Here is a 20,961-nt window from a genome sequence, read left to right as displayed (position 1 = left end):
AGCTCTTTTATAGGTGATGGGTCTTAAGCGCATGAGATAGATGTGCGCCGACAAATGAGCGCCAACAATTCAGCGTAGGACTTCATTGCACCGAAGAAAAACCTTCTTTTAAAGGGCTCCGACGGGGGGTGTGGGGGGGAATCCCCCCCACTCTACTTAATAGGGATCGTGCTGGCGTTGGGGGGGGGGAGTGCAACCTCCCACATTATACTGAAAACATAACTTTTCCCTAAAAATAGAGAAAATGTTGAGTTTACAGTATAATGTGGGGTTACAACCCCCCCAAACCCCCCAATGCCTGCGTGATCACTATTAAGTAAAGTGGGGAGTTCCCCTCCACACCCCCCGTCGAAGCCCTTTAAAAGAAGGTTTTTCTTTGGCGCGATGAAGCCCTGCGCTGAATTGTCGGTGCTCGTTTGTCGGCGCACGTCTGTCTTGCGCGCTTAAGACTATGAACCCTTTTAGAGAACAGTAGTGAAACACATGGCCATAGGTAGGATAATTTTCAAAGCCTGAGAAAGGAGTGATTTGCCCGAGTAAACTGACTGTCTATAAACTGCCCTGCCTCAAGCTGATTAGAAATCCCTGCAGACTTTTCAGAGAAGATCAATCCAAGACTGCCGAGGCAGAGCCAGCAAATCAAAGATGAGCAGCCTACGTTCTGCACATAATAGACATAGTGAAATTTGATAGGCATAGCTCTAAAGTACGAATGAAAAACGGCCACAGCGATAGGACGCTGGTAAGAACGAGCAAGAAACACTGCGGTGAGTGAATTAGACACAAGTAGTATTTATTTATTTTCACAGAAATGTATTGGAGAGTGGAAGTGGACAAGCCCTGAAGAAACGTTTTTTACCGTGAAACGTTGGCTATCACTTAAACATCACTTTTTTCCATACAATATAGAGGCAGCAGCCGACTCAGTCCTACACAAATAATTGAATGTGGTATTAGCACATTCTCCTCTGAAGTTTTTTGGCCGATGATGTGGGTGGAGGAGGTTTGAGCATTTATGCCCTACCTAAACAAAAACCTGAAGCTTTTTCTTCCATTGAGAGAGTGCTCTCAAACCAGTTAGTGGAGTATATATATATAATTTATTTATTTATTATTTATTACCCACTTTCACCAGATTAAGTATAGTATTATCATGAATTCTAAGCATTTTACAATATTAAAAACAAAGGGGAGACATACAAGGATATATAGGCAGGACAAATTAAGGACTTAAAATAAAAACAAAAGGTAAGTTTTGGTGAAATACAATACAGTATATAGTTTCAAGTTCAAGTTCAAGTTTATTAGGTTTTTATATACCGCCTATCAAGATTATCTAAGCGGTTTTTACAATCAGGTACTCAAGCATTTGCCCTATCTGTCCCGGTGGGCTCACAATCTATCTAACGTACCTGGGGTACAGGAAAAGCAAACAAAGAGAGGGAAGAAACGCGAGGAGGGGGAAGGAAGAAGGTCCTCTTTGATAAAGAGGCTGGAGGTGGAGAAAGTAGGAAAAGGAAGAAGTAATTACTCAAAGGCATCTTTGAAAAGGAAACACTTTAGTCCACCTTTGAATTTATCTAAGTTTTGTTCAGCCCTCAGGGTATTTGGTAGAGAGTTCCAGACTTTAGGGTCTGTAACCAAGAAAGAGGTGCACTGACTGTATACATAAATAATTATAATACTAGCATATACATATACACAAATATATGCTGAAAATCTACCTAAGCACTGTTCTGTAGATAGCATAACTTACATAGCAGACATTTCAAAGATAGGCATACACATAGGTAGAGCATGGGAGGGACTCATACTTAGGACTAGATTCTATAAATGGCGCAGAAAAAAATTCAGCGCCCCAAAAATAGTGCTGAGTGTTATTCTATAAACAGCATTCAGAGTTAGGCACTGGTTATAGAATAGTGCTTAGTACTGGGAACTTAACTTAAGGTGTGGCCATTTTTTTTTTCAACTACTTTTAGTCTCCAGCAGTCAGATTTTGTGCCTTTTTGGCGGTTTTCATTTTGGCTGATCATGTTATTCATGTTTGCCATATTTGCAAAGGTTACGCAATTTATATTTTGGCTCCCTGAGGAAGACGTGTTTTGCTGAAACACAGCTGTGTTGGGTCCTTTTATGTCAAATGTGGACTTTGTATTTTAAAGCAGCGAAAGAACATTGGATCTCCACAGTCTCATTTGTTTGGATTGTCCTTTTTCTCCTGTGGAAATTTGGGTCTGCTTCTTTTGCTGTGGCATTTATACCAAGTGAAATGTGGTATAAATCCTCACGCCTAAATTAGACATGGATCCCCCCCCCCTTATTCTATAATTACTTGTTTAAATTCCAGGAACACTCTGATCCACCCAAGACCCTCCCATCTCCATGCATCCTTTTGGGACCTATGCATAAAATTTAATTATTTCTAATTAGAACCAATAATTCCTCAATAAGATCCCAATTACTGGCATTAATTGACTTGTTATTCAATTAAAGTGTGTGCAAATTGAGCATACATCCGAATTTGAGCATGCAGTTTTTAACACTTTGTATAGAATTCAGGGGTTAATGTGCATAACTTGTAGAATGCTTTAAATTAAACACCTATCTTCAGCACTTTTGCGCGTAAGACATACATAAGAACATAAGCGTTGCCTCTGCCGGGTCAGACCAGGGGTCCATCGTGCCCGGCAGTCCTCTCCCGCAGCGGCCCCCCAGGTCCATGACCTGAAAGTGTTCCCTACCTAACCTAAAATATCCATACCCTATTCGCTCAATGTCCTGTAAGGTAAACCTCTATCTGTACCCTGTTATCCCCTTCGCTTCCAGGAAGTCATCCAGTCCCTTTTTGAACCCCAGAATTGTACTCTGTCTTATCACCTCTCCGGGAAGCGTGTTCCAGGTGTCCACCACCCTCTGAGTGAAGAAGAACCTCCTTGCATTCGTTATGAATCTGTCTCCTCTCAGTTTTTCTGAATGACCTCTTGTTTTAGTTGTCCCTGCTAGTCTAAAGAATCTGTCCCTCTCCACCTTCTCTATGCCTTTTATGATTTTATAAGTTTTTATCATGTCCCCTCTCAGTCTCCGCTTCTCCAGGGTAAAGAGCCCCAGCCTGTCTAACCGTTCGGCATATGAAAGGTTCTCCATACCCTTTATCCTCCTCGTTGCCCTCCTCTGGACCCTCTCGAGTATTGCCATGTCCTTCTTGAGGTATGGCGACCAGTATTGGACGCAGTATTCCAGATGTGGGCGCACCATTGCTCGATACAGTGGCAGAATAACTTCTTTTGTTCTGGTAGTGATACCTTTTTTGATAATGCCCAACATTCTGTTCGCTTTTTTTGAGGCCGCTGCACATTGTGCCGCCGGCTTCATTGTGTTATCCACCAATACCCCCAGATCTTTTTCTTGGCTGCCTTCCCCGAGTACCCTCCCTCCCATCGTATAGCTGTACGTGGAGTTCCCCTTCCCTATGTGCAAGACCTTACATTTCTCCACATTGAAGCTCATCTGCCATTTTTTTGCCCACTCACTCAGTTTGTTCAGGTCGCTCTGCAGTTCTTTGCATTCCTCAACAGTTCTGGCCCTGCTGGAGAGTTTTGTGTCATCCGCGAACTTGATAACTTCGCACTTTGTCCCCGTTTCTAGATCATTAATAAATATATTGAACAGCAATGGTCCCAGCACTGATCCTTGCGGAACACCACTTGTGACCCCTATCCAGTCAGAGTAGTGCCCCTTTACTCCTACCCTCTGTTTCCTGTCCGCCAGCCAATTTTTGATCCATCTGTACACGTCCCCTTCCACCCCGTGACTCCACAGTTTCTTCAGTAAGCGTTCATGGGGCACCTTGTCAAAGGCTTTTTGGAAATCTAGATATATAATGTCTACTGGGTCACCTTGGTCCAATTGCTTACTTATCCCCTCAAAGAAATGCAGTAGATTTGTCTGGCATGATCGGCCTTTACAGAAACCATGCTGGCTCGATCTCATCAGATTATTTTTTTCTATATGCTCATTGATACCTTCCCTGATCATTGATTCGACCATCTTCCCCGGAACAGAGGTTAAGCTCACCGGTCTGTAGTTTCCCGGGTCGCCTCTCGATCCTTTTTTGAAGATCGGTGTAACATTCTCTATCTTCCAGTCCTCCGGGATTACCCCTGTTCTCAAGGACAGGTTGCAAATATGCTGCAGTAACTCTGCTGTTTCATCTCTGAGCTCTTTCAGTATTCTCGGGTGGATCCCGTCTGGGCCCGGAACTTTGTCCGTTCTTAATCTATCTATCTGCCTGAGAACGTCTTCGAGGCTTACCTCCATGCATGATAATTTCCCCTCTTGATCTCCCCTGAAGATTTTTTCCGGTTCTGGCACACTGGATGTGTCCTCTATTGTAAAGACCGACGAGAAGAACTTGTTTAGCCTACCAGCCACCTCTTTTTCCTCTTTCACCACTCCCTTCCGGTCACCCTCATCCTCATAAGTGCTTATACCTAACTGATACACGTTAACTACTCTGTTAAGCTCATATTCTGTAGAGAAAAGTAGGTGCCTGTGTTGCTTTAAAGAATAAACTCCTACCAGCTCCCAGTTATAGAATTTCCATGCAAAGTTTGCACATTTGATTATTGATCAGAAAGTGTCCAGTTTTTGTTATGAACTTTGTTATTAGGATTCCTGCAAGACCCTGCTTTTGAAAAGATACTAATTTGCCACCTTAGATTCTCCTAGCAATCTATGAATGCTTTCATCATCCTGAATTCCTGAATAATGTGCTCCAGAGAAAGCCTAGTGACATTCTGCCATTTTTTTTAATGTAACATTTTTTTTCCCTTCTTCTAGACAATTCACAATTGCTTCATCCATCAATGCAGCCAGACTTGACTGCGAATGCTAATATATACCGGGGCCACATGTACGCACTGCAGGACTCGGCTGACAAGATCCCCATGACCAACTCTCCTCTTCTAGACCCTCTCCCAAATCTGAAGATCAAGGTCTTCAACTCCTCTACAGGGTCCTCCTCTCCTGGGCTGCATGATGGCACCAACCTGCTGGGGGCAATACCTACAGGCACATACCTTGGAGATAATAACATTCTGAACTTAAGAAACCAGGCTTTTAGCTCCCAGCACCTCCTCCCACTGCCTCAGGAACCTGGCTACAGTGTGACTGGAACGTTTGGTTGCTTGGGAGGAAGACTCACTCTCCCTGACACTGGTAGGGGAGGTTCTCAGTTTCTGTTTGAATTTTGTTCTTTTTTGCCAACTAATCAACACTGAATAATAGTGTCATTGACTTTTATTTAATGGTTAAGTGAAATAAATTCTAGAGAATAGTGTTGGGATGGGGAATAATTGATTTGGAAATGGAGTTCATTAGAATTAGTACAGAACAGGTAGAAGGGGCATAAGTAGCAGGGCAATACAAGGACTAGGGAGAACTCTGAAGTTACTAAGTAATAAATCTCAAACAAATCAGAGAAAATATGTCTTCACTTAACATGAAATTAAACTCTGGAATTTGTTGTCAGAGAATGTGGTAAATACTGTTAGCATCGTAGGCATTAAGAAAAGGTTTCAACAAGATCTTAAAAGAAAAGTCCTTAAACCATTATTAAAATGGGCGTTGGGAAATCCACTGCTTATACCTAGGATAAGCAACATAAAATCTGTTTTACTCTTTTGGGATCTTGCCAGGTACTTGGGACCTAGATTGGCCACTGTTGGAAACAGGAAGCTGGGTTTGATGGACCTTCATTCTGTCCCAGTATGGTGATGCTTAAGTTCTTATGTTCTTAAGGTGATAGCAGAACAAGATTATATGGACTACCCAGTTTGTCCATCCTTACTAACTGCTCAGTTCTCCCTCTCCTCAGAAATCTCTTGTGCTTGTCCCATACTTTCTTAAATTAAGATACCGTACCCATCTTCACCACCTCAAGTAGGAGGTGGCTCCACTGATCTACTATCCTTTCTGTAAAGACATATTTCCTTAAATTACTACTGAGTCTATCTTCTTTCACTCTCATCTTATGACCCCCTCATTTCAGAGCCTCCTGTCCTCTGAAAAGGCCTGACTTCAGTGTATTATACTTTAGAGATGTATAAGTATATCTATTATATGTTTCTTATCCCACATCTCCAGTCAGTGCCCATAGTCTTCCTAGTGAAGATCATGTACCAACTGTTATTTAGCAGCTGCCCTCTGACCCAACTGCAGCTGGTTTATATCTTTTTCAAAGTTTAGTTTCCAGTTTGTACACGTGCTCCAAATGAGCCTTTACCTGCTGTCTATTGATTTCTTTGATATCCCATCATCTTGTCTACCTATTTGGCCATCTTAAGATCATCAGATATAATCAGATCAGGTTCCGCTCGTTTGTGCACAGAACTTCACCACATATATATTGCCAGTGGTGGATATTGAATGAACAAACACTTGTCCTATGGTAACTGGATTGAGACCACTAGCTCATTTCTTATATAGACCAAACATCTGAGATTGATTTATGCCAATGATTTGAAGACATCAGGATTTGTACCTCTAGCTCACTTTGAAATGGGAATTTTCATTTGAAGTCTTTTATTCTCTTTCTAGGAGTGAGTCTGCTAGTCCCTCATGGAGCAGTCCCACAAGGGAAATACTATGAGATGTACCTGGTCCTTAACAAGCGAGAAAACACAGTGTGAGTGAAATCAGATGTCTCCTATCATTCAGGGTGTAATTTTATAAATGGCCGCTTGTTTTAGATGTCAAGAATGCACATAAATGGTATTATTTTATGTGGGTAAATGACCTCTTCCTTATCATCCATACCAGACCAGTCTAGAATAACTGGTCAATGGAAATAACCCACTTGTTCTGGACTGGTCTGTAGGATTAAAGGAAAAAAACGTACCAGATAAGACATAACGTCTTGTAAAATACTAACAACTGTAAAAGTGTATACCTTTTACTGTGGGCATGCACATGGATGGAGCATAAATAGCAGTCCTAACTTGGTTGTATAGCTATCTAGGTGCGTACAATCTTTTATAATTCAGCTTTCTCTCATTTTCACTTGAGAATTTGTCAAAGTATGTATTTACTTCATAGGCTGTACATGGCAGCCATACATATTTGATACTTAGGATGAGGAAGGAATGAGGAACAGAAACATAGATCCATTGTACTGAGTAGGTTGTTTCTCTTGTTCCTCTTCTGCTTTCTTTTTGTAAATGGTCCACTTTCAGTAAAAAATGAACTTCTGTACAAAACATCTCAGTGGTATAATGGCACCCGTGAAGCTGACAATCTTTAGGCTCAGTGGATCAATTCTATTTACAATTCTGGAAGTAAAAAATAATAATAAAAGAGTCTATTTATCTACACTTGGAAATACTTTTTGAGGTCAATATTTAAAAGCATTTGTGTGATCAGTAGTGGGGACAGCCACATAAGTCCTTTTCACAAGAAAAAAAATTGAGATGGATCTGTGTATAACTGGAGATTTTATTCACAAAATGGCCATAGTTATATGCCCAGAAAAGAGGGTTGGCTTGGACTTGAGTAAGGGCAGGCCAAAAAGTTGTATGGTAAACCACAAATTCAATTGTTGAACACAGAAGGGATTTTCAAAATGTTTCCACACTTTTATATTTTTAAAAACTATTCAATATCTCAAAAGCAAATTACATCACTTTTCCACATAATCACACTGTTTTGCCTGACTGACTAGTCACATGACAGTCTATGACACGTCCTTTTACCACTTCTCCCGCCCAAACCATTTCCCACAAAAATATGAAAGTGCAGAAACTTTTTGAAGAACCCTCATATAGCATATGGAGTTGATATATTCAAAAGAGTTTAACTGGACAGGAGAGACTCCTGTCCAGTTAAGCCCTGCTGAGCAGCTGGCCACTAATGTTCAGCTGTGTTTAACTGGGTAGTGCCACTGATTATCACTGCTAACCTGCCATGCCTAACTGGCTAAGTTAGGGGAGGCCTGGGAGTGGAGTTAAAGCACAGCAACAACTTAGCAGGTTAGCAGCGATATTCAAAACAGCTGTCCTAACTTTGTGCCAAATTAACAAGGCACCTGTCTGAATATTGACTGATGCCAGCCTAACTATTGGGTCAGCAGACATACCCAGATATTCAGTGCCAGAAGCCATGCATGCCCAGCATATGATGGGTAACTAGTACAAGGGGCCACTGTAAAGTTCTCAGCCCAACCAAGAAGAGAATGATGTGGAGCCATGAAACTTTTCTTGACACTTTTCATTTGAAAGATATGAAATGAAATGAAAAGTGTGGAATAACTTGTAAGTTTCATGGCTCCACATCAGTCTCTTCGGTGTCAGGTCAAAAGCGCGCCGGGACAAAGGCGCGCGCAGACAATTGAGCGCAGCGCAGAGGCGCGCGCCGCAGAAAATTACTGTTTTTAGGGCTCGGACGTTGGGGTGTGGGGGTTTACTTAATAGAGATAGCGCCGCGTTGTGGGGGCGTTGTGGGGGATTTGGGGGGTTGTAACCCCCCACATTTTACTGAAAACTTCACTTTTTCCCTGTTTTTAGGGAAAAAGTTAAGTTTACAGTAAAATGTGGAGGGTTACAACCCCCCAAACCCCCCACAATGCCGGCGCGATCTCTATTAAGTAAACTGGGGGGATCCCCAACAAAAACCCCCGTCGGAGCCCCTAAAAACTGTAATTTTCTTTGGCGCGCGCCTCCGTCTTGCGCTCAGTTGTCGGCGCGCGCCTTTGTCTTTTGCGGGGTTGTCTATGAACCGTCTCTTCTTAATAGGGCTGAGATCTTTTCAGCAGCCCCTTGTAGGTATAACTGAAACATTTAAAGCTATACATGAATTTTCAAAGCCAGCATTTCAAATATAGTGCCATCAAAGATATATATAACAAAATGATTTAACCAGCCAGAAATGGATCCTGGCTAGTTAAATTCATTAAATTCCTTTCTTGAGGCCAACCATTCATTTTCAGGCAGCATTTAAACAGTTAGTGATGCTGAAAATGACCAAATAGTGCTTCAAGCAAAACCGGCTATTTTGGGGGTGTTCCAGGGGAGGAGTCAACACTTGGCTGGATTAGTGCTGATAGTCAGCGCTTAATCACGAGTCACCATAAAAATAGGACTGCATAAAAGTCAGTTCTCTCTTTATGAGGTATTCCATAGCTAGTTAAATACTGAATAGCATATTTAACCAGCTATAGTTTAGACGGCTCCAGAAATTTAGTACCGGAGCTCAGTCATGGCTCAGCATTGAATTTCCTGGGATAACGCGAGTGGCGGTCATAAATGGTGATCACCAGTGGCTGAAAATCAAACCCTGAGGCCTGGATTCTGTAAGTGGCACCTGCCGCATGTTAATAGCGACAGGCGCTGCTTACAGAATCGCAGCTCCCAAGGACCGTAGGTGCTGGAAATCTAGACCAGGATTTCAGGCCTACATTTCCGGCACCTAGGGTCCTTCCTGAATTGCAGCTAGCATCGCCACTGATGCCGAAGCCCAGTACCACCCTTAAACATGCCCATTTCTGGGTTTTGACATGACTAGGCGACACTAGGCATGGCGCCAGTCCAGGAGCTCCGGCAGCTATTTGAGAATCTGGGACTAAATGTTTAAGTTAGACATGGAGGATAATTTTATTGCAGGTTACTTGGATGGGATGCCAAGTAAGATGCCTGTTTTAAGCCTATTTTTAATAAAAAATAGATAAACATCTATAGGTCTTTATAAAATACTAGCACAAAAGCAGCTAAAATTGCTACTGAAATACGCATTCAGGTGCGTATCCATATGCCTACTTCACTGTTTCACCCAAAGATTCGCTTGAAAACATGCCTACACCTGGTTCGTATACAGTTCTTTGACTACTTGTTATAGCAAATGCTTATATGCAGGGGGTAAATTTATAAGAGGCATTTTACATATGTACACTAGCATATCTGCATTAAAAATCCTTTATAGAATTAACCACTTAAAGGTAAAAGTTGCTATGCCATTAAGTATTGACCTCTTCAGATTTTGTTTGGTCACTGAATAAGTGTAGGGTTCGACATTCAGCCTGGTTTAAGCAGATAGGAGAGTCTCCAGCCACTGTCACAGCACTGTCTGCTTACTGTTTGGGTGGTCCATGAACGAAACTTAGGTAGAGCTAGCATTTAGCAGCAATATTTAGTCTGCTAACAGCCAAGTAAGTGCAGAATGATAAGACAGCAAAATGGATGGCCCAGGATTGAATATCTGGGCTTAATTCAGCCCGTGGCTGTCACTGGGCCCACAGTGTTTAGAAGTAGCTTGCAAAAAAAAATTCTAAACAGATTTTTAAAGTTAATTATTGTACTTGTACACGCCTCCTAGTTTTAAAGGGATGGAAGAACTATAACCCTACTCCCACCACCAAGCAAATTCCATGCAATGCCTTGCTTACAATACATGTGAGATAAAGATACAAGTTTGTAAGGTGCTGGGCACAAATCTTGATGACTGCCTGATGAGAACCAAATGGAAAAGAACACGGTTTATTGCCACTTACACAGTCTGCCTTTATGTACCAAGCTGAATCAGGTATGCAAGCTTGATGCTGAGCCTCCTTTTCTGTTCTGTTATCTAGGTTACCTTCAGAGGGTACACAGACGGTGCTGAGTCCCATAGTTAGCTGCGGGCCTCCAGGTCTGCTGCTGTGCCGCCCAGTTATTCTAACCATTCCCCACTGTGCAGATGTAGGCTCCTCAGACTGGATTTTCCAACTAAAGACACAGTCTCAGCAAGGAAATTGGGAGGTAAGCTGGAACTTAGCTTCAGCACAACAATGACATTTAGGAGTTCTCACCCTCTTCCAGTGGCAAGTACTGGTAGAGTTTTCATTGAGCTCATAGCCTCTCTAGAACTGATTTTCCAACAGGGTTTGCACAGAAGAGAGTTTGATGCAATGGAACTCATGGTTGTTTCAATGCAGCCTCTCCTGTGAAAGATGAACAGATGTTAGTTATGGGGCCAACACGCTCTTATAGAAAGAGATGTTGACTTCATTGGTGTAGGAGACTGCTGGCCTTAAGCAGGTCAAGGAAGGATAAGTGATTTGCACATTGTACCCCTGATTCTATAAACTTGCGCACCCAAGTTATAGAATAAAGGGCAGCTGTGTGTACAAAATAATTGAATGGCTGTTAACTAGAGTCAACAGTCAAATATAGTCTTAAATTATTCATTTTAAATCATAAACAAGGGTACAATAATATAGTCTTAAATTAGTCTTAATTATGCTACTTGGCACCAGTTAGCATTTGCATGCGCAACCGCCTTTAGTTCTATAAGCTGCATTTGTAGATTCTTTGTGTGCAACTTGTAAGGGGGTGTGGACATGGGAGGGGCATAGATGGGTCAGGGACATACCTAGGAGTTAGGTGTGCAGATTATGGACTATAAGGAGTTGAAACACCTAACTGTCAACAGTTAGGCATGAGCACTTATGCCATCAGCCTTTGACACAGTGTAAGTGCTCATGCCTTGCAGTGTTTCTGTAATGGCAGTTCTGCGCAGAGCTGCCATTGTAGAAGTTGTGCATGGCGCTCTTTCTTGAATCTTCCACTATACGTCTGAAACTAGGATTCCCAGGTCTCTTCACTCTGCCTGTTCCTGGGCGAATAGCCTTGAACATGTAAGTTTGTCTCCTTGCTTATGACCTCCTAAAAATGGAATTTATTTGGGTGTCACTGAATAATGACAACAGTTCTGTTTTTGTAGTATAAAGTTCCTATTGGTTTTTGTTCAGTGCAGAATCCTTACCATCATGTGTGAGAGTGTTGGCTTCAGGGTTAGGTATGAGGTTATGCTGCTAGCAGGGAGTGAATAATGGCAATACAAAAAGGCAGAACAGATTGTTTCCACGGAGCCTTCTGACATCCGCTGGTTTTCCCTCAGGAAGTAGTGACGCTGGATGAAGAGACTCTGAACACACCTTGTTACTGCCAGCTGGAGGCCCAGACTTGCCACATCTTGCTGGACCAGTTGGGCACCTATGCCTTTGTGGGAGAGTCATATTCAAGATCAGCCATAAAGCGGCTCCAGCTAGCCATCTTTGCCCCCATGCTCTGCACCTCTCTGGAGTATAACCTCAAAATCTACTGCTTGGAGGACACACCTGATGCACTAAAGGTAATGTTCAAAGTTTAAAAGTTGTCTTTCTAAGTACCACCTTCCATCTGGGCACCAGGACAGTTCTCTAAGAAGAGGACATGTCTGGGTTTTCCCAGACATCTGTGATAGCTTAAATGGGGATGCTCCTTGAAACAGCTCCTTGAAACGCTGAATTCACGTCGGAGCCCCGATTATTATATCATTAAGATAAGTCAACCTATGCTTTATACCTCATAAAATAAGTTTATAATGAAAACATAGATACTGTGGCCGATGAGGAGGCTGGCTACGATGTGACTCAAGCTTTACATGAAATATGATGCTTGAGTGTATCCGCTGAGGTCACTAAAAAATATTTAGTTATTTATTTATTGTGGTTTGAAAAGGATGATGAGTATTAAAAAGAAGAAAAACTGAATGGGAAGATATTAAACTATTTATTTTGTATATTGAAAGTGAATGTGGCAATTGTTTATTATAAGTTTTTAAGTTAGGCACCACAAAGTGTAATTGACATGCAGTACACGCCTATCTTTTAGGTGCCAATTAGAGAATCTGGTCCTTTTCTGCTTTTTTTGCATTTTGTGTGGTGTGTACTTTGCCTCCCTCGCTCTCTCTCGTTTTTTATTAACTATGTAATAAAAGGCAGATTGACAAGTCCAACCATGTCCTAAAAATGTTTAGAATTACTTGATTTGACCCTAGAGCATAAAGCTTCCCCTAGCCATATAAGTTATCAACAAATCAGACTAATACTTTGGAAGCCCAGAATAGAATGCCACTAGGGTCAATATCAGTATTTTAAATTTAATACAATAAATTATTGGCAACCAACGAGCGAGCGATATTCTTTCAAGAGTGGAGTGACCCTTGATCAATTTTTCATTTGGCTGATTAACTTGATTGTAATATTTTGGACAGTTTGATGATGTCTAAGTGAAGAGAAATTAATGCCACTGTATAAGGAATTACAGTAATCATTTCTCCCCCTCCCCCCTTTTTACAAAACCATAGTGTGATTTGTAGCATTGGCCAGGGCGGTATCAGCTCAGACACTCATAGGAATTCTATGAGTGTCAGAGCTGTTACTGCCACGGCTAGCGCTAAAAACCGTACTACGGTTTTGTAAAAAATAAAAAAGGGTGGGGTTTTTAATTATGAGGGCATAATCCAGGGACAATAATGCTGCTTTGTCCAAATAACCTCTGATTGCACAAATATGTCTTAAGGCAGCAAAACACGATTGAACTGCAGTTACCTGTAAATCAACAGCAAACAGGTCTAGGCAGTGTACGATCTAAAAGGTGTTATTAATTAGAAAGGAACGCCATTCAAAACAGAACAGGGTTCGAGGAGGCACACAATAATAAACATAAATTGCAATCTGAGTAATTGGCATCTTGCTATGCGACTGAGTCCACCACAGGGTTGCCATAAACCAGGCTAAAAAAGTATGTTTTAAGAAAGACCTTAAGGGGCCTCATTAAACACTAATGCACACGTAACATGGGAAAAATGGCCTAATTAAAATGTTCTGTGTTAGTTTTAGCATTTGCATGGACTAAGCACACAGTATTTTTTTTATATTTTTGAGAGGGGGGTGCTGGGGGCGAAGATTGGGTGTGGATGCACTATTTGGTTTTGCCTGAAACCGAATGGTGAAGTTAGGCCACAGATTTGATTTTGGTTGAAGCTAAAACCAACGGTTTTAGTCGGACGAAGTGGATTCACAATATTCCTGCTTAGGGTCAGATGAACTAGACCAGTGTTTCTTAAACCTATCCTGGGAGACCCCCCTAGCCAGTCAGGTTTTCAAGATAGCCCTAATGAATACGCATGAGGCAGATTTGCATGTCTGTCATCTCTATTATATGCAAATCTGCCGCATGCATATTTATTAGGGATATCTTGAAAACCCGACTGGCTTGGGGGTCCCATGACAGGCTTAAGAACCAATGAATTAGTCAATGAAAATCCAAAGGGCTAGATTCACACAGCAAACCGATTGTGTTTGCGACCCCTTTATGACCAAATTTCCCTCCGGCCTGATTCACTTACCTCTCCTGCGATCCGCTTCCAATCCATGTATGCAAATGAGGGGGGAAACGATTGCAAAGTAGACAGGGACGCAATTCACAACACAAAAATTCACATCCAACTGGGCTGGCCGATCAACTGAAGAAGCGACTGCTGGGGAGCAGTCAAACGTCTTTCTGACTCTCCTGTTCTATTGAAACCCTGCTCTCTGCCCTGTCAGCCCCGATCTCCTGCAGCCCCGAACGCCTCCTGAAGCCCTGATCTGCTTGCCTCGAATGCCGAACGCCTCCCGCTGCCCCGATCTGCCTGCCCAAAAAGCTAGAGAAAGAGGCGGCTGTGGCCGAATCGAGGCCGATTCTTAACCCGTCTCTGTGGAGTCGGAGGCCGCGATGTCTCGGGGGGGGTCCGTGCAGGTAGAGACGATTACTGGGGAAGTCGCATGGCTGCAGGCAGGCTCAGTGACATGTCTCTCTCTGGCTCTCGCGTGCCCGCACCCCTGGGCTTGCCTGCCCCGAATGCCTGCCTGACATGTCGTCTCTGATCCCCCCTGGCTCTGCCACATTCCCTGCAGTGCGAGCCTGTGGGTTTAAAGCGGGGCTGCACACCACACTGCAGCCCTGCTTTAAACCTGCGGGCTTGCACTGCAGGGAAGGCGGCAAGAGCAGGGCTTGGAAAGGGAGAGCAGGAGAGTCAGCGCACGTGAAAGTTTTTTAAAAAAGTACACATCCAGGGAAGGGTGGAGGAGGAGTTATTTCTGTCATAATTTGATTTTTAAATATTTACGCTTATGATAGGAGGGAGGATGGAAGGATATGACTAATAGGGTAAGGTTATTGGGGAAATCTATGTTTCTGTATTTTATTAAATTATCAATAGGTGGGTGGGTAGGGATAGGGGGAGAATCCGGTTGATTATGTATATTTGAAAGTTAAATGTGTTTATATTGATTTATTATATATGATATATTTATGCATTGCACTATTGAAGATTGTAAAATCAATAAAGATTTTTTTTTAAAAGTCGGATCTAGATGCATGCGCAGACCATTTACAGATGGTCTGCGCATGCGTTAGGATCACAGACCTGCGATCCGTGCTGGCAGATGGGGGCATTCCTTCAATCGCCCCCATCTGCATATTTTTGTTTCCTGGCAGGTTGATGAATCTGGCCCAAAGACCTCAGGGACTGTATGAGCATATAAAAGGATAGTCAGGGAGGACAAATGTTATTGGGAGACCCAGATAATAAGCTTAATGTGCCAAGCATAGAAACTTAAAGGAGATGCAGAAATGAAGAGGAGACATTGACTTTTGCTCCTCTGAGATGCAGTTGCGGCTGTCCAAAGGACAATATCGGCGGTGCAGCCGCACAGGACACAAGAGAGATGCAAAAATTGTACCCTCTCCATTCTCTTCTTTCTAGTGACCATGGCATAGCGGGTGAGGTGGGAGCACTAAGGGGCTCAGGATGCTCAACCCAGCCTAGTCCAGGGCCTCGGTACAGACAACAGGGCTACTGTCTCCCAGTCAGCTTTTGCTCCCTTCGTGAGCTCTATTACTAGGCATGGTCCAGTCTTGCTTTTTAAGTAGAAGAGATGTACAAATGAGGCAAGCAAACATGGGAAACACATGTACCCAAAAATCCCGAGGATGTCAGAAAATTCCAAGAACAAGCAGGAGAGTAATTAAAGTTATAAAGCAACTTCTTCCGTCTGTTAAATTATTCAGCTGGATCTGATTAAACTGGTAGAGACCTCGTGGTCCTTGTAACATCGAATTAATTAATGCTCAGAGAGAGCTTTCTTGGCATACTTTGAGAGTTGGATTTTTCTGCTTGTTTGAAGTAAATGTTTTCTTTTCAGTCAACGAAGTGTTACTAATGGTACAATTAGTTTATTAAACAGAACTGGTGTGAAAATACCTGAAGGATCCGTAAAACAGAAACACTAAGAGTAATTAGTACCACAGGAACCAATTACTTATTTCTTCTCAAAACTCATCATGGCGATAATATATAGGGGATAATATATAGAAATGGGATGGGATGGGAGGGATAGGGAGGGAAAAATATTGGAAATATGTTGTTATGAAAAATAAGGAGATATATGTAATAGGATGGGATATTTATTGTTGTGCATTACTGGGTATAATTACATTACATTACATTACATTACATTAGTGATTTCTATTCCGCTTGTACCTTGCGGTTCAAAGCGGATTACATAAGAAGAAGCTGGACATTTCCAGGAGGGTACGTGACATTTAGGGTAAGACATAGTTACAGAATGAGTATAGACTTGGTAACATTGGATGAAAGCAGTTATATTACATTACATATCAAATCTTTTTCCAGGCGTTGGTAGGTAATATGAATCGGTAGGATGAATTAGGTTGTTGTTTTTTTTGGTCGGTTGAGGATATGGTGTCAGGGAGTGGGTAACCTGGTCGGTGTATGTGGAAGAGGAGATTAGGTGTTTTGAATATGCTTTTTGAAAAGTAGCGTTTTGATTTCTTTGCGGAATGCTTTGAAGTCAGATGTTGAGGTTAACAATCTGGTTATGGAGGGTTCGAGTTTTGCTGCATGCGTTGCTATGAGGTTATCGTAAAGCTTTTTACGATGAGTGCCGTTGAGTGGTGGGTATGAGAATGGTGTCAGTGTTCTTCTTATTCTGGGTGGAAGGTTACGGTGTAGGCGATCGATTAGATAGGCAGGTGCTGTACCGTTGAGTACTTTGAAGATTAGACAGTATAGTTTGAATTGGATTCTGGCTCTAATCGGTAGCCAATGTGAGTCTAGGTAGGCGTTAGTTATGTGGTCATATTTTCCGAGGGAATAGATTAGTCTGAGAGCCGTGTTCTGAATGGTCTGTAGTTTTTTGATCATTTTTGTAGGACATGGTAGATATAGGATATTGCAGTAGTCCACAAGTCCTAGTACCAGGGATTGAACAATGATCCTGTAGTGTTCTTTGTCGAAGAATTTCCTTATTTTTCGTAAGTTGCGCATTGTGAAGAATGCTTTTTGGGTAGTTTTGTTGATTTGAGTCTGCATAGTGCAGCATCTATCTATCAGCACTCCCAGGATTTTGAGGGAGGTCTGGATTGGGTATTTGGTAGTTTTGATTTCCAGGTCTGTTATGGATGGGATTTTGTCCGTTTCAAGCATTAAGAATTTGGTTTTGTCCGAGTTTAGTTTTAATTTGTGGTTTGTCATCCATAAAATGTTTAAAGTGTTTGAGGAAGAAGGATGGGGGGAGGGACAGATTTCATGTCAGATTAATTGTATTATCAAAAAGGGATGTATAATTATATATAAATTTGGAAGGAATATTTTATTGATATGGAAAAGGGTGGGAGGTGTGGGGGGGAATAAAAACATGTATAATAATATTGTTTAAGAATGCCAAGTGTGTTATGTAAATTAATTGTAATAATACTGTACACTTGTTGAAAGAAATAAAAAGGAATAAAGATTTAAAAAAAAAAAAAAAACTCATCATGGCTTGTTGACGCACACTGGGGCCCTTTTACTAAAGCTGCAGCAAAAGTGGCCGTAGCGCGCCCCTTGCGTGGATCTTTGCGCCAAGGCCGCTCTTGCTGCGACTGGAAAATGACACATTATCCCATTTTCTGAATTAATAGCCGCGCACTGTTGCCATCAGTGTGCGGCCTTTAAAAAGTTACCTTTGAGAGCCCCTACCCGGTGCTTGCACCCCGCTAATCAATTAACATGTGGCAATGCCTTATGCATCAACTGATTAGCACTGTCATGCCCACTCTCCACCCACGAGCATGTCCCCTTAGAAAAAAATTAATATCCTTCTAGTGCATGGTGTACATGTGCAGAGAGGCAAATTTACCAGCACCCATCCCGTGGCAAGTCTTTTTAACATGCGGTAAGTGCACACCAGTGCTTACCGCAGTTTAGTAAAAGGAGCCCAGTGGACACAGAGTAAAACTTTTTGGTTTGTTTTGCCTTCTTTTCTGATATTTTAATGGTTCATGTCACACATTCATTTTAATGGCCATTAGTGCGCGCCCATGAAAAAAAGTTACTATGTGAGCCCCTACCAACACCTATTTTGTAGGTGGTAAGGGCCCACGTGCTAACCCCGTCCTAATCATGACAATGCCTCGTGTGATGTTCAGCGCTGTCATTCCCACTGTCCTACCTTTGAACACGCTTCCTTAGAGGAAAATAAACAATATTTTTCTAGCGCATGGTATATGTTCACAGAGAGGCAAATTTACCACGGGACATGATCATATGTCCCACAGTAAGCCTTTTTGATGTGCAATAAGCACAGGTTACTGCAGATTAGTAAAAGAAGCCTAGTGTGCACAGAGCAAATCATTTTGGTTCATTTATAGTTTGTTTTGCCTTATTTTCTGATGTTTTTATGGTTCATGTCACACACTCATTTTAATAAAAGTTTTCTAAAATGCGATGATCAATTTGAACTTGTTACTTCCCACTCCCTCCCGTCTTACGAAGCCGCATTAGGCTTTTTTATCACTGGCCACAGCGGTATGAGTTCTGATGCTCATAGGAATTCTATGAGTGTCAGAGATATTACCACCACGGCCGGCAATAAAAAGCCTAATGCAGCTTCGGAAAATGGAGAAGGGGAGAGGGGGTTGTAAGTTTAATGTATGTTTAAATCAATTTAGCACACAATCCCCCCTTTTACAAAACTGCAAAAGTGGTTTTTAGTGTAGGCCGGCGCACTGAATGCTTTGCGCTGCTCCCGACATTCATAGAGTTCCATTCAGCACACCGGCCTACACTAAAAATCACTTCTGCAGTTTTGTAAAAGGGGGGGGGGGAATAACATTTAGGACATTCAAACAAATCAAAAGCAAAGTAATAAATTCAAATCTTTTCCATGCTGTTCATTCACAGACAGGTACTGCATGACCAGCAACACTGCAAGGTACCACATATATTATTATGCCAAAAATTTCCCAATCCTGTTTTATAGTAGCCAGCACTAAAGATGAAGGTTTAATACAGCCACCAAGCCATACCATGCTTTTTATTTATTTTTTTGCTAAAATGATGGTGATGGAGCAGTCTGGGTATTTGCCCACCTGGAAGAGATTTGTTAGGTTTTTTAAATCATTTATAACTTATTTCCCCATGTATAAGCCGCGGCCTATACATGGGTTTTACAGTCCCCTGCAGTGGGTGCGGCTTCCTAAAGACATCATAGATAGCCGCCCCATTGTATAGGCCATTTTAGGTTTTAAAACACTTAAATAAGCCACAGCTAGTAACATAGGGCGGCTTATCTAAGAGTTTTAAAACCTAAATTGGCATTTCCTGTGGCCTATACATGGGGGCGGCCTATACATGGGGAAATAGGGTATTTTGCTTAAGTCAAAGCGGATTGCAATGAAAACATATATAAAATTAAGAAATAAAGTAATACAATCTTATACCCAGCTGACAATAGAAACACGATACTCCAGGCTTTATACAGAGAAAGTCTGCAAAAAGTAGTGGATTTTAAGATACTTATTAAACTAAGAAACATTAACACATAATCAGAGATTGACTCTGCCAAATCCACACAAATATCTTGACTAGATCTCAGCTTTTTGAATTCAAGTGTTGTTTGTGTTGGGTGTCCTTTTTTTTTCAATTTAGTATGGGGCTCATAATCGAAAAAGAAAAACGTCCAAAAAACGGCCTAACTCAGCACTTGGATGAACATTTCCCAAATACGTCCAAGTGCCAATAATAAAACCGGGTTTTGGACGTACTTCTAAATGACCTAGGCCTACATAGTGCCGCTGAACGATCAAAGCTAAATGGGGCATTTCAGGAGGAGTGTCGAGGGCGGGAGTTGGGCGGGACGTGGGCCAGCTTAGACTTAGTCATACAGCATGTATAACCAAAAGTTATACAGCCCACGATCGACGGAACTTGGACGTTGTGACTTAGACCATGTAAAACATGGTCTAAGTCACAAAAACCCACTTAAATTCACCAGATAAGCACAGCAAACTCATAAAACAGACCCCCACACACTACCCCAGTGATAACCGACCCTCCCCCCATAAAAATATTAATCACACCTTTAAAATTTAGCCTCCAGACCATCATCACCCGGCCGCCTGGCATAGGAAAGCCTAGTCGTCCAGCACAGAGTCAGCTTAAGTCGTCTTGGGGGTGGGTTAGGGACCCATGGAGAGGAGGACCCATGCCCATAAGCCCCTGTAATCACTGCATTGATACTTAAACATGTACACTCCCCTATACACCCCCAAAACCCTTTTTTACTGGCATATAAGTGGCTCCTGCAGCCGTAAGGGTTATTGGGGTGGTAGATAGGTGGGTCTAGGGGATTTTAGAAATGGTTTGGGGGGCTCACCATTATCTATAAGGGAGCTGTAGTGAGATGAAGACATGGCACCCTTTTTGTGAAGTTCACAGCAGTGCCCTGTAAAGTACTCCACTATTTAGGTGCCTTGTCTGGGTGTTCAGTCCATCATTTTGCAGACCCCTCCCACGTCCAACAGGGCTTGTTCTAGGTGTTTTTGACTTGGACGAAAAGTTGGACGGAAATGTGGTATAAAGATGGACAATTTAGCGGCTTGGATGATCAGATCGGCAGGACGTATAATTAGACGATTTTCGAAACAAAAAATATTTTGGACGTATTTTTCGAAAATGTGTCTTAGGCTGTTTTTTATTTTGGACGACTTGCGAGTTGGACGCAAACGGACTTAGACATCCCTTTCGATTATGCCCCTCCACGTGTATGAAAGAATTTTA

The 20,961-nt window shown here is 42.1% G+C and overlaps 1 protein-coding gene across 5 annotated transcripts in view; it reads left to right on the top strand.

Moving 5' to 3' along the window:
- The window catches only part of UNC5B (unc-5 netrin receptor B), a 387,265-nt gene that overhangs the window by 351,200 nt on the left and 15,104 nt on the right, over positions 1 to 20,961 (top strand). For all 5 annotated transcript variants that reach the window (XM_033941792.1, XM_033941793.1, XM_033941790.1 and 2 more), the window contains 4 exons: positions 4,843 to 5,220; positions 6,601 to 6,688; positions 10,619 to 10,787; positions 11,929 to 12,162. In XM_033941792.1, the coding sequence (XP_033797683.1) occupies positions 4,843 to 5,220; positions 6,601 to 6,688; positions 10,619 to 10,787; positions 11,929 to 12,162 (869 nt within the window). The remainder of the gene's footprint in view (positions 1 to 4,842; positions 5,221 to 6,600; positions 6,689 to 10,618; positions 10,788 to 11,928; positions 12,163 to 20,961) is intronic.

This window comes from Geotrypetes seraphini, chromosome 4 (genome assembly GCF_902459505.1).
Source record: "Geotrypetes seraphini chromosome 4, aGeoSer1.1, whole genome shotgun sequence".
Taxonomy (NCBI): Eukaryota; Metazoa; Chordata; class Amphibia; order Gymnophiona; family Dermophiidae; genus Geotrypetes; species Geotrypetes seraphini.
The sequence above is the reverse complement of the archived record's forward strand: the minus strand, read 5'-3'. Positions and strand labels throughout refer to the sequence as shown.